Genomic DNA, 14,277 nt, shown 5'->3' on the forward strand with positions numbered 1-14,277 from the left:
ACAAAACATTCTAAATAGAGTATAGTCTCTCTTTATCTTCTGTTTAACTGTAAGCAAAAGTAAATAGAGCCCTTTCTGTACAATAGAAATGGAAAATTGCTTGCATCCTAGAGACTATAAAAACCAGTATTCAGGCACTGCAAAACCTAAAAATCATGTATGTGCTTGACAAAGCACCTGGTATTTTGACATGTTTCTAGAAGTTATAACCTCAAGTGATAAATACAGTTTAAAGATAAATTGATACATTTTAAATAGCCCCTTTAAATTAAGACAAATTTGTTGAGCTGTGTGGTATATACTTGATCTACTACAATATCAAAGAATATTATATATATTATATTATTATATATTATATAATATTAAACACTCACCAAACTTCAAATATTCCAGTTAGAGTATTCAGTGGGTTGGTTTTTTTTCTTTAGTTTTATGATGGTCCTTCCATTTTAAGTCTGTTATTTTAGTAATAACATAAATTAAAATTCTTTCTCATGTGTATTTGTTGTCATTCTGGTCAAAATTCTGTCCAGACTTTTCAGTACCTTTCTTCAAATTCTCCTTGGAATTCATAATGTCGATTTTTTTTTTTTTTTTTTTTATACTTAAGAAAAGTTCAGAAATATTGGGGGTTTTTTAGCCCAGAATACTGCTTTCATGAATACATTTCTCTGTAGAGACCAGTACAGGAACATTGTTTTTAAAGACTGAAACTAAAAGGCAGTGAGAATTATATTTGAGAAGTATAGCTGTACATTTTTTTGCATGCTGTTTACTCAGACCTGAAATATTTAACCAACTAGTATTACCCAGCAGCTAAGCAAGGTAACTCTCAGCATTCCTGTCGCCAGGGGGACTCCAGACTCCAAATGCTGTAACTGCTTCCTGTTTAATCCAGGACTGGTTCTGTGCACTTAATATTTAGGAAATTTCCTCCTGTATTCAGGAATTACACATTATTCACGTTTATAACAATCACATATTATGTGCTTGTTTTGCTTTTTCTTTGTCTCTAGAAGCTGGGATGCTCTTCACTATGTTTTGTAAAAGCTTGTCCTATCACCTGTTAGTCTGTGACATTTAAATTTTTTTCTGTTTTGGTGTATGTAAAATGAAAATATTTTAGCATGTATGTTAAGGAAGTTTTTAATATACTGGTGTCTTCATTCATCTGCCTAGCAAGCCTTTTACCACCATTCTCCCTAGCAAATAGGCTTTAAGCCTTTTTGGTGTATTTGGTACCACCAACTGGATGAGTGGGTGGATGGATTGTGGGTGGAGGTCTCAAATAGAAATAATTTAAGTTTTACAGAAATGTCTGTGTGGGTAGATTTAGCCTATCATTGTTCCCACTGTGGAGTATGAACTTATTATTAATAGCATGGCATTTCAAAACAGGGATCTCAGCTAGGTAGGAGGCACTAGGGAATCTGTTTCTACAAATCTTATGCTTTCCCATCTTGTTCGGTTTTGGTTTCAGTAACATACTGTGTGTTTAAAAAAAAATATTTCTTTCATTTTGGGCCATCTGGAGTTCATCCCTATTGAGTCAGATGTTTTGTTAAAGTCAACTGAAAGTATCATTCCAATATGTGAAAAAATTCTGTTGGACAGATAAGAACAACAGGTTAAGGGAAGGGGAAGATATCATCTCAAATAGTACCCAAAGGCAGAGTTGTGTGCTCAGTAGTACTGAGAGTCAGCTCTGCAGAAATCTGTCTTTGAATACTGCGGTGGTGATCTGCTAGGAATTCAGATCAGTATGGAAGATAGAGATTTTATTATCTAACACCCTTATTCTATAATTTTTCCTAAGTAAATTTGTAATAAAGAACAGTGAAAGTTGAATGCTCACAAGTGTGCATAAAAGGGTTTTTGAAATGTTTAAATGAAATCTTCTTGAGGAGGATTTATAAGCTTTTATCCTGCCTATTCTATGTTATATTTGAGGAGAGTTTTGTATAACGTTACTGGTTTGATAGCTTGTGATCTGATTTTAATATGCAGACACTTGATTTGGTCACGAAGCTCAAAGTGTCCGTGTAGTAATAGGCGGTATTTGAAGAGTTAATTTCAAGGTGAGCCCTGTACCATTCTGACACCTCAGGACAGGGGTTCCCGTGTGCCCAGCAAGGGGCAATGAGGCTTCGTAGTAAGCCTTTGCCAACAACAACGGCAGGTTACTTGTAAGAAGGAATTTTTCTGTGTCCTTAGCGGTGTTTTCCGAGGCAGACGAGCCCCCCTAGCGTTGGGATGCCGCGGGCTTTGCCGGGTGTCCCTGCGGAGCACCCCCCGGCGCGGCAGGCCGATGGTTCGCGCCGATGATGCGGCTCTAACGCGGCTCATTAACGCGCTCGCAGGCTCCGGCGCGGCAGCGGCGGCGCGGGCGGCGGCCGGGGAGCCCGCGATGGGCAACGCGCACAGAAAGCCCCGCGGCAAAGGCAAGGCGCACGACAGGGACGCGCACAAACGCAAGGACTCCGCTGAGAGCCGAGTAAGAAAAGGCGCCTCAGAGGAGGCAGAAAAGCATTTGTCGGAGCGTGAAGGCGAAGTTAATGGCTATTTGCGCAGTGATGAGACGAGTGAAAGCGCCGAAGCTGAAGAGATCTCCAGACCGCAGAGTGAAGAGTCTCAGTCGGCTGGTGGTGGCAGTTCCACTTCACTTCCTCCTACTGCAGCAAAACTAAAAAGTGAAGGAAACGAGTTATTTAAGAGTGGACAGTTTGGAGAAGCTGTGCGCAAATACTCGGAAGCAATTGAATATGTCTCTGGTCTTGGTGAGTGCAATACCTTATACTTTAAATCTAGAGCTGTTTAGATGATTTAAAGGAACTACAAGTGAACGAATTTAGTCTGTCCTGGATTTTTGACAGGACTTACCATGCAGTAAATCTTGCATAATTTCAGTAGACAGCATTTCACGTGACAGAAAATATAGGACAATGAGTGAAATAATGTTTTAATTTTCTAGGGTAGAGCTGTTGACATTTATGTTTGAATGCTTACATATGTTTGAATGCAACACGAGAAAAGAAAGCTCTTTACTGCTTTGCAGTGTCAGCAAACTGCATCACTGCAGTGCAGCTTGGAGTATGCAGATTTTGAATTCTTAAGTGTAATTTCAGTAATCCTATTTGATTTTAATTGTAACTTCTTTTAGGAGAACAAAGTCCAGACGATTTAAGTATCTTGTACTCAAACAGAGCAGCATGTTACCTCAAAGAAGGGAACTGCAGTGACTGCATTCAGGATTGTAACAGGTAAATTGAAACCTCCCATGTAGAGCAACAACATTCCTGGTGATGATTAAACATCTTAACTGATATATTGCTAGTGCTGTTTGACTCAGAACAGTACCAACAGTCTGATTCCCTGTCTCAATGACAGATACCTTTGTTACATAAACAATCACATGAAAACTAGGAAAGAAATAACTTCTATCTTACTGTCCTACTGTGTAAGGGCAGTTTTTAAGCTTATTATGTTCACAGAAATGCATAGTGGGATTCAAGTTTTTAATACAAAAGCAGGTTTACAGTGGAGTTCTACAGTGACAAATATGTAAAAGCTTTGTTAAGCCAGATGCTTATCACGGTATTGGAAATTGCTTTAAGCACATGTATGGTTGGTGTGTGTGTAAGTGTGTGTGTTCTCTCTTGGTTTGTTGTTTTGGTTTGGGGGTTTTTAATATATACTTGACATTGTTATAAACAATAATTACAGCTGTTAAGGAATTGAGCTAAAATCCTTTCTGCTTATTGTGGCTTTTAAGGATACAGGAGTTAGAGAAGATCAGACACCTTAAGTAACTTCCAAACACTGTGTCCCACTAAATTAATACTGTATTTTTGATGTTTTGGGCTTTTTTTAATATTTCCATAGATTGAGTTTATAATGCTGAGGCTTAAGGCACAAAAAGTATCTTAAAAAAATTAGAAATCATATTAATTAATCAGTGGGGTTTTTTGTACAGCACAACTCTGCTGTTAAAAAAAGCCTTCCAAAACTAAAAATAAAATATGCATATACCTTTGTAGTACAAAGGTACAAAACATTTAACTTGCTGTATATATTCTACCTGACAGAATAAGTTCTCTGAAAAAGATGACTCATTAGCAGTATTTTGTTAAAATAGATGCAGGATCACACACAGCTGGCCAAGATGGTGTATTTAAGACCCATCACATTTTTCTATTCAGGAAGTTTGAAGTATGCAAGACTTTAGTTGGAATCAGTAATACAGAGGTTTTTGGTTTTGTATTTGTATTCTTACCAATTAGAAGCTTTTTTATTCTTACTATCTAATGATAGTGTCCTTAATGTCATGCATATTTCCTGGATGCACAAGGAGTCATAGTGCTTAGAGGTAGAAATAATACAGAGGTGGAAATAATTTAAAGACTGGGAAGCAGAACTGCAAACTTGCAAACACATGTAAATTAGGCAATATCAAATCTTAAGTAGGCAACACACTATAATAGATGATCTACTAATAGGTTACTTGATTTCAAAGTAAAAAATTATGTAGGGTTATATTACAAGAAACCTCCCCATGAACACTTCTTGGCATTGCAACAGATTGCCCAGAGATGCTGGGAAGAGATTCCTGTGGAGGCTTTTCAGGCCCAGCTGTATCAGGCCCCGAGCAGCTGGGATATCTCAGTCTGGGTGGCTTTTTGACTTCATGAAATCAAATTGTCTAGACTCATCTTAATTTCACTATTTCAAAAGTTTATCTCTCTTTAGCAAGAATCATTGAAAAGAAGGTAGTTCTTGAGAAATAAAGCCTTTGACTGCTTCATACTGCTGGAAGAATGCATGGTGTTGGGAAGGTGTTCTAAATGCACAGTGTTGAGCTTGGTGTTGACCAGGCAGACAGTCAAAAATATAAACAGACAAAAGGCAGGCAAAAACCTAAAGTCCAAAGAAACGTGTATGTTTTAGTACTACTGTCCTAGTCAGTGTGTTTTTTAAGTGCATATTGTCATTTAAGGAAGAAGAACTGAAAGTCATGTAAGCAAAGACACCATATACTTGAAATCCTTGTAGATCTAGGCACGACTTAGAGGAAAAATAGCTTTTGCTCATAAGCAGGTGCCATTACATTAATCACATCATGGTGATGAGAGCAGTTTTCCAGATGGGAGACAGAGCTTTGAGTAGAGGAAGCTGTAGTAAAAACACTAACAATTTCAAAACTGGGTGTATTTTAGGGTGTTGATATGAACTACTCAGACCCATTTTCCTTAGTTATTTTACTGTAAGTGCCATCTGAAATCACAGAGTTGCATATAGTTGTGTATGTCATAAAACAGTTCTATTCATTCAGTTACTCCTTTTCAATCCTGCATTTTTCTTTTTGTTTTCCCAGGGCTCTGGAGCTTCAGCCATTTTCCCTTAAGCCTCTTCTGCGCCGAGCAATGGCAAATGAGTCAATGGAGCGGTATGGACAGGCATACATCGATTATAAAACTGTCCTGCAGATAGACAGCAGCATCCAAGCAGCAAATGATAGTGCTAACAGGTAACTGCACACTGTCAAAATAGAATAGAATTCATATTTGTTTGTTTTACATGCTCCCTCTATTCTGTACCCTTGGAGCTGGTGCACAACTGGTTCATTATAGGTGGAAGATTGGCTGTTCTTTTAGTTGTTTTCCCATAATTTCAGTTTTCTTCTCCTAGCAGTGGGTCCCTTTTCCTGTTTTTCAAAAATGTAATGTTTTAAATATATTAAGGTTGTTTTTTTTTAATAGTGCTCCTACTTGTTCTCTTTCCTAACTTCTATTTTATACTATAAAAAGTAATACTTAAGGTCCATGTCATTTCTCTGACATCCTGTTTCCTTTACATATTAACAGTCTTTCTGTGGCACTTGGAGATTTATGTTAAGTGTGAATCCTTCTGTATGCTGCAGTTGTGGAAATACTGAAGTAGCTTGAAACAGTGGTTGGATACAAAGCTTAGAGTTGTAAAAAATACAATTGAATATTATTTTCAAGTATTAATACTTTCAACATTAATTCTTTCTGCTAAGAGAGACTTTTGAATTTCTCTAATTATACTTTAATGCTATAAAGTTGAAAACAGAACAGCCATTAATCACCGAGCAGAAACCCACATGCATGTGACTTTTACAGTGAAATATAGTATGGTTTTTTTCTTCCTAAGGCAAGACCATGAGCACTTGCACTATTCATTAAAAAGTCCATAATATTTTTCTTTAAATTCTGTTTATTTGACCAGAGGAAATTGTGGCACTTTATAATCTCTTAAAAGTCCTATTTTTTTGATACCACAAAAATTTTTAGTGATCTTTTGTATCTGTGGTGATAATAGAGCACTTGGATTGGTGCCATAGCTGCTTATCCTGGTACCTATGTGATTATTACACTTTTTAAAAATCTTGTTGCCTTATTTTGTCTGCAGATACTCTTTTCATATTTCTCCTTGACTTGGAACTTGCTTAGTAATAAGCTTATTTCCCTTTTCTCCTTAACACTCTTCCTTTTCTCCTCTCTAGGCCTTCCCTATGTTTTTAGCTTCACTGCTCATTACTCTTTTCCTCCCTGGCAACCCATCACCTTATTTCAGCTGCTTCTTCCTTCTTCTCTTCTGCTGGTAATTCATTTTTGCTTGCAAATTATTACTTTCTAAACCATAAACCTCCTGCATAATTGAACTTCAGCTGTATTTTTTGAAAAATATTTTGTCATTTGAAACTTCAACTGAAGCTCTACTTAAACTTTTATTTTCATTTCCAAAGTAAGAGACCTTTCTAAAAACAAATTTTAAAAAATATTACTGTCTTTTAGCTTAAAGAGACTACACCAAATGTAATATTTTTTGTTTTTTTAATATTAGGAAGATCAGATCTTAACAACCTTATTTTATTGGAGGAGTTATTGGTTTTTAATTTTCTGTGGGAAATTGTGTAGTGATGCTTTAGGATGGTGACAGGGAAAATTCATCACCCTACTTGTGTCTGAGGGTGGGTTTGATAAACCACATTGAAGCTTGTCTCTCTATGCTCACATAGCTAAGCAGGCTTCTCAAAAACCTTAGAATCAATTGCATTTTTTTGATGCTCACATAAAATACAAAGATTTTTAATATCAAAGCTTTGTCTGATCATTTTGCAATCAAAAGGAAATAATTCAGAGTTTGGGTACATAATGGAAGTAAGTATAAACAGTTGTTTGACTGTTTGTTTCATTGGTTAGATTATGTTAAATTGTGTCTTTTACTGGTTCCTGAGGTGATTTTTTAGATAAACTGGAAGGACTGGCTCTTCTAATGGTGTGTGCCAAATAACTGGAAATTGCATTTCAGGCATGCTTTTAATTAGTGGCATTTTCCTAGCTTTGTGAACATCAGTGTATTCTTACTTTGTGTATTTTCTTTTCCCCTTGAGTGTTTCATTATTTACTTTTCTCTGTTAGAAACACAGAAGCTCTAATGTGTGGGAATATGTTTATGCATTTCCTCCTACTTAACTGAAGTTTCATTCCAGTTGTTCCAATTCCTTTAGTATCAGTAAGCAAATTGCCTGAAATAGCTTGGAAGCTATTTTTACAAAGTCCCATATGAGTACTGTGCTGCAGAAAGAAATCTGTGATCGGCTTCAGAACTGCAGGATTGTTGGGTCAAGTTGGGGTGTTGGTGGTGGGAAATGAGTGTGCTTGTCCCAGCTTTTTCATGAGACACCTGTGTTTTTTAAGGTAATCATGGCACACAAGTATGCATTTTTGCAAAAGACTCTGCTTACATAAGTCAATTGATCATCAAATACTGCAGGATCCTTTCTGTGGATTTTGAAGAATTAGAGATTTTTCCTGCAACTTTTTAAGCCTATTATGATAAATGAAAAAGCAAATAGGAATTCAATATGACTCTGGTTTCGTGTGGAATTACTTCATTACTTTCTATGGGAAATACCTGAAGTTAATGAATCAACATGTTAATATGACATGTACTGTTTTGTTGACTAAAAAAACAACCTGAGTAAATCTTTGGGTTGTTCAGTTTGTGATGGTGTGCCATGTTTTTTCTTAGCAGTTGGGTTCAGGCTATCATTAAAATCCTGAAGTTTCAGTAAAATTACAGCAAAGCAGTACTTGGACAAGCCACATTGTTGGTATGTCCTCTAAGATACTTAGGAATGGTACAGGCAGAGCAGAGCTCCTGCAAGGGCATGTGCAGTTAACCAAATTAAAATAGTGGTTTTGATCACTTAGAAAACAAAGAAGTTAAATTGGACCGTGGAATGTGATATTCTGTGAATGAAGACGTTTACTTTCAAGTCAAAACCACATGGTTTTTATGCAGCATGGTGTAAGACATAAACTCACTCATTATATAGCTCTACAAACAGACTTTCTAATCTCTATAATTCTTTAAAATATTTTGGTAATTTCTGTTCTACATAAAGGAGATTAGAACTGGGGCTTGTATTAGTTTTTTGATCAGACTACAATGGGAAAAGAATATGGTCTTGAGTGCTCTGATTCTACTGCCAAAGTATTACACTGACTTTTATTTTTTTTAAATAGCTGTTATTCAAATACTTTAAAAGAGCAAAACTAAATAAGAAAACTCCATTGGGTAATTTACATTCATTCTGTGTTGTTCTTCATGTCACTTTCAAGATTCTTAATTTTTTTTTTGGATGTGCGTTCATGTAGTATGTTTTTCACACCATGTTAGATGGAAGTGTACCTAATTAAAAAATTTTAGTTTTATTTCCTGTAGCATCCATGTGACTTGCTTTGCTACTCAATTCAGAATTTTCTTTTCTTAAATTACAAATTAGACTTTTTAGCAATTGAACTTGATTCTTAAGCCCATTTTGAGATTAGAAGATGTTTATCACATTGTTTTTCTCGTAATTGATTTTTTTTAACACTACAAAATTTTTTTATGAAACCATGAAGTCTTAAATGGTTTCACTTACTATGTCAACTTACGTCTTTCTCCAAAAGAGAAAAAGGCAGTGGGAAACTCCCACTTAAATAGTTTTGGATTGAACCACACATATGTGGAAATAGTTGACATTTATGTATGTGTTGGTTTAAGAAAGACTAGACAGTGTTTATATGTAATTAAAATATTTTTAAATGGGGATTGATTGATAATTTCTGACTGTATAACTATAAAATGCAACTTAATGCAAACTACTCTGTGACCCGCATTCCTTTCTTTAGACAGTTGTTGTGGCAGTTGTTGTGGAAGAGGTTTCATTTGACATTTGCAAATTTAAGTATCAAATTTTGCCTGAAAAATATTGTAATCTCACTTACTACAAGTAACATCTATGAACAGCTGAGAAGAGTAACCAAAATAAATACATAGATTTCTTTTTTGTATTTCTTTACTTGATGTGGTAGGCAGCATTTAGAGTTTAGTTGCAGAATCAGTCATTAGGTTAAATATTTACAGATTGTGCTGAAGTCAGCTTGTATTCTAAATGCCTCCATAATACCCTAAAGTGGAAAAACTCTAAATCTGAAATTAATGTGATACTGTTGACTGCTGTGATAATATTTTTTAATTGCCCTTAAGGATAATTGTTCAGGTTGTTGGTTTTTTTTTTAATTGGAACATTGCAGTATTGAATTGGTTGTAAGTTATTAAAGCATGAGTTAAATATATGAAAAGTCATGTTGATGGGATGTTCTTTTTCAGAATAACAAAGACTTTAATAGATCAGGATGGTCCCAGTTGGAGGGAGAAGCTTCCACCAATTCCAGTTGTTCCAGTTGCTGCTCAGCTACACAGGTGGGATGGAGGAAACCTCACTTCAGAGAATAAACCAAGTACTATAGACATCAACAGAGAAGAAGAATTGCAGATTAATTGTACGTATAGCTAATGCAAATACACATTCAGAAAATAAACCTAATTAGAAAATATTAACATGTTAGCAATGTCAAAGAAACTGCTTTAGAAAACCCTCATTAAGAGACCTTTGTGAATACCCAAAGTAAATTACTGTCATTTATGTGATGGAGTTTAATGTGCTTTGTGGAGCAGTTATGATAATTTTTTTTAAACCAAGTGATGTAGTTTGCAGCATGTAATTTAGTTATATAAAGTTAAGTTATATAAAATCTGCAGTAATACTCATTGGCAAAATATCAGGATCACCAAAGCCCAGCTGCTGGCCCTGCCCAGGCCACCCCAAGAGTCACACCATGAGCCTGAGAGCATTGTCCAAACCCTTCCTGAACTCTGTCAGCCTTGGTGCTGTGACCACTTCCCTGGGGAGCCTGTCCCAGTGCCCAACCAGCCTCTGGGTGAAGAATGTTTTTGTGATATCCATCCTAAACCTCCCCTAGCTCTGCTTCCCTGAGTCCTGTCACTGGTCATGAGAGTGAAGAGATCAGTGCCTGCCCCTCTGCTTCCCCTTCTGGGGATGTTGAAGACCTCAGTGAGGTTTCCTCTCATTTTCCTCCAGGCTGAACAGACCAAGCCACCTCAGCCACTCCTCATACAGCTTCCCCTCTGACCTTCACCATGCTTATGGCCCTCCTTTGGATGCTCTCTAATACATCTTTCTTACATTGTGGTGCCCAAAACTGCCCCCAGCACTCAAGGTGAGGCTACCCCAGTGCAGATCAGGGCAGAGCAGGACAATCCCCTCCCGTGCCCGCTGTGCCTGATGCCCCCCAGGACATGAGCATCAGTGGTTTCCCTGACATTATAACACAGTTACAGAACAGTTTTCCCCCAGAAAAACCACCACCCAAACAAGCACCCAATTTTGGCAGAAGATTAGGAGACACCTTTCAAGGATATTCTGGACTTGTCCTTACATAATCACTGAGTGCTGAACTCTGGGAAACTTAACTTCCTTCCTGATTTTTTTTTTCCCTTCATTGCAGTTTCCATTTTTCTCCTTCAGTAAATAAGGTGAAGGAAGCTCTCTGATTCAGTTGTTACTGACATTAAACACTCCCTTTGCAAAGGCTTTAACCCTGTGATTCCTTATTCATGTATTAATTGGTTTCCCTTTGAGTTTATTTCAATGTAAAGTAGTATTGAAGATAATCTCCCCTCGATTAACAACAGAGGGGACTGCAGTTTGTACCTGGGCTGTTGGCCAAATACATACTAGTGATGGGGTGATGTGTCTGTAATGCATTACTGCAATACTGAGTGTCCTCCAAGTGCTTGGCAGCATTTTGGTGCAAAACAAGTCTATATTTCAAATAAAGCAGGCTTTGATTAGGCTTTGTTTTTAGAAATATTAAACTGATTGCGTAACTGTTTTCTTCACTGAAGGCTGACTCTTAAGGGTCTGGTTGCCTTCTCAGGCCTCTGCTGCATCAGTGCAACCTGACAGTGATAGCTGGTACTGAAAGGCTGCCAACAATAATGTTCAGTCACTAATTAATCCTTACCATTGGCTGACAGTTTTTTGCAACAATTGTATGTTTTTCTTTGTGTCTTACAACTTGAATTATAATTTAATTGTGTGTATCACGTAGTTTATTTTTGCCCAACTCCACATGTAGTTTCCTGGCATAGGAAACTGCCATGTTTTTATAGAATAACTCAATGAGTTCAGTTATAGGTTTAATTGTTGATTATATACAGTGTTGAAAACCTGAAGCTTGGCAGGAGGGTCATATTCTTTAGCACGGTGCAAAAAGTAGATGATTTCATTATGATTTACTTAGAGCTATGTTGATAATTACTGTTTGTCGCAGCAGAGTCATGAAGCTGCAGTTGGGATCAGTTTTTCACTGCAAACACAGCTAAAAACTGTAGCCTAACCCAAAAGCATCTGCAGCAAATGATGTGGACTTAAGAAGGAAAGGCAATTATGGAATAACACTAAAAAGTCTAGTTAGGTGTTTCAAAATTCCTCACTGCATCTTTTAGAAATAGTTCTTAACAGAATATTACTGATGTATCCTAACTCCAGCTGATGTGATGATTTGATTGTCACTGTCAGTTTAGCATAGTAACCGTGGTATGATTGCAAAGAGAATATTAGATCAAATTATGGCCACCTTGGTGTGATGGTGGAGATCTGGAAGGCCTTTAATCCTGCTGATTAAGTCTGCACCATTGTAAGTAAAAGCAGGGTCTCCGTGGACACAGGTAGGCCCTCTCTACCACACAAAATCTGGGAAAGCTTAGTGCTGTCTGTTGCATTCCCATTATTTTCAGCTGAGAAGTAACACTGGTGGATGGGGACCTATTGAGCCAGATGTAGGTCTGGCTGTGCCTTGGTTGGAGCAGCAGGGGAGGCTGGGGACAGGAATGGCCGAGTGCAGGGTGACAGAGGGACTCCACTGCCAGGCATTAATCCTTATTCTGCACAGATGATTCAGGCACCCTTCATGAACTGACCTTATGTGACACTGTGATCCTTCCGTGCTCTAGGTGAGGAAGCTACGGAGAAGTTCAAGAGGTTGAAAAATGAAGGGAATGATTTTGTAAAAATGGGGGAATATGAAGAAGCTGCAAATAAATACAGTGAGTGCATGAAGTTAAATACTGAGGAATGTACTGTCTACACTAACAGGTAAAGATCCAAAAGCTAATGCTGCTTTGTGGGATAACAGTAGTTACATTTTCTCATTTCAAATAGAGGTTTTGCATCCATTCACTCATTGTTGAGAAAAAGGGATTTTTTTCCCTACTTGGTATGTGTTTATAATAACAAAATGGATTTCTTGTAAAAACAGTTTTCAAGGGGAGCAAATATTAATGTCCCTGATATATATCTTAAAATCTGATATATAAGTAGAGTAAGCAATAGTAGAAGTTATAATAAGCTTAGCATTTTTGAGTTTTTTTTTTAAGAATACTGGTATGATTTGAATTGAAACTTAATATGCAGTAGCAATATCTCAGATATGAAGAGTAATAATTCAGAGAAAATGTACATTCTGAGGAAATAAAAGTAAGCGCACAGTCATACATCAGCATCATTTTAAAGGTTGACCTAATTCAGCAGTATAATTCTCTATGCTGTAATCTTATCAGCTCTTACAAACTAAGAAGGATTTGATTAGACCAGTACTTGAATAGGAGAGTTCCAAGTAATAATTAGGTACAGAGAGCAGTGTTGTTTATTTAGTCCAGAGCACTTTTTTACCCAGAATGGCTGTATAAAATCTGTATTACATTAACCACTATACTCTCATATTGTACTAATGTAGGTTCTGCTTTTAAAATATTTGCATACCTGCTTAACTTCAAGCATTAGTCATACTTGCATTGTGACTTTTTTTTCAGGAATTAGCCTTCTCTAAATCCATTCAGTGATGTTCTTGATAGTTAATGTTACTTTTAAAAAAAATCACATTGAGACTGAATTGTGTGAAGTACTTTAATTAACATTTGTGAGTCAGAAGATGTTAGCACTGCAGCACTGTAGAATTACTTACATTACAGTATATTCTGTTTTTCTGTGTTAGAGCTCTCTGTTACTTGAAACTGTATAAATATGAAGAGGCTAAGCGGGATTGTGATCATGTTCTTCAGATAGAAGATTCTAATATTAAAGCTTTTTATAGAAGAGCACTAGCGTACAAAGGATTACAGGTGAGGAAAAAGAACATGCCAGGTATTCTTAAGTACTTCTAAACTTGCTTATCCTCTTCAAAGGCAATGAGGTGGTTGCTGTAAATGGGTGACTACAAACAAAGTACTCAGTGTGGTGATGTATTACTTTGTAGAGCATTAGGCATACATGGAACATTATATAAATATTTCTGCTACATCAAAACCTGCATGTTGATGTAATAATTTGAGAAAATACAAGAATATTGCAATAAATAAGGTTTGACTGGAGATTGGTTAAGCGAGTTTCAAATCGGTTCTAATGTTCTAGTATTCTCCTTCTGGATAACCCAGTCTCTTTGATCTGTCAAGGAGTTTACTGTAACTTTGCTGATGACAAATGGATTCTCTCCAAATTTGTCTTCATCTGTCCAAACCAAAATCTCAAGCTGTCTTGGCGTCTGCTCATGTTTAAGTGTCGTATTAAACCAGGGTTTTAATTATCATCATTTTCTCTTTCTTCCCCCAATGCATTACAAGCCTTTGTCAGTACTGTACTTTGTCACTCTGTGGCAGTGCTCAGCTTTTCCTTTCCATCTGCACAGTGGTGATTGTCTCCACAGTGCTCATCTTACATACAGTTTTTAGAGTATCCTTGTACCTGATCATCATAAATGGAGACACATTTATCATTTCCATCACAAATGTGACTTCAAATCTCATGTTCCATCACTTGAACCATGTCATTCTGTTTGTCCC

The 14,277-nt window shown here is 36.8% G+C and overlaps 1 protein-coding gene across 1 annotated transcript in view; it reads left to right on the forward strand.

Moving 5' to 3' along the window:
- SPAG1 (sperm associated antigen 1) overlaps window positions 1-14,277 on the forward strand; it is a 36,239-nt gene that overhangs the window by 15,783 nt on the left and 6,179 nt on the right. Inside the window, exons 10-15 of the mRNA XM_041413073.1 lie at window positions 2,361-2,777; window positions 3,161-3,260; window positions 5,372-5,524; window positions 9,685-9,857; window positions 12,394-12,535; window positions 13,434-13,560. Coding sequence (XP_041269007.1) covers window positions 2,361-2,777; window positions 3,161-3,260; window positions 5,372-5,524; window positions 9,685-9,857; window positions 12,394-12,535; window positions 13,434-13,560 — 1,112 coding nt within the window. The remainder of the gene's footprint in view (window positions 1-2,360; window positions 2,778-3,160; window positions 3,261-5,371; window positions 5,525-9,684; window positions 9,858-12,393; window positions 12,536-13,433; window positions 13,561-14,277) is intronic.

The sequence above is a fragment of the Onychostruthus taczanowskii genome, unplaced genomic scaffold (genome assembly GCF_017590055.1).
Source record: "Onychostruthus taczanowskii isolate IOZ18803 unplaced genomic scaffold, ASM1759005v1 scaffold4, whole genome shotgun sequence".
Lineage (NCBI taxonomy): Eukaryota > Metazoa > Chordata > Aves > Passeriformes > Passeridae > Onychostruthus > Onychostruthus taczanowskii.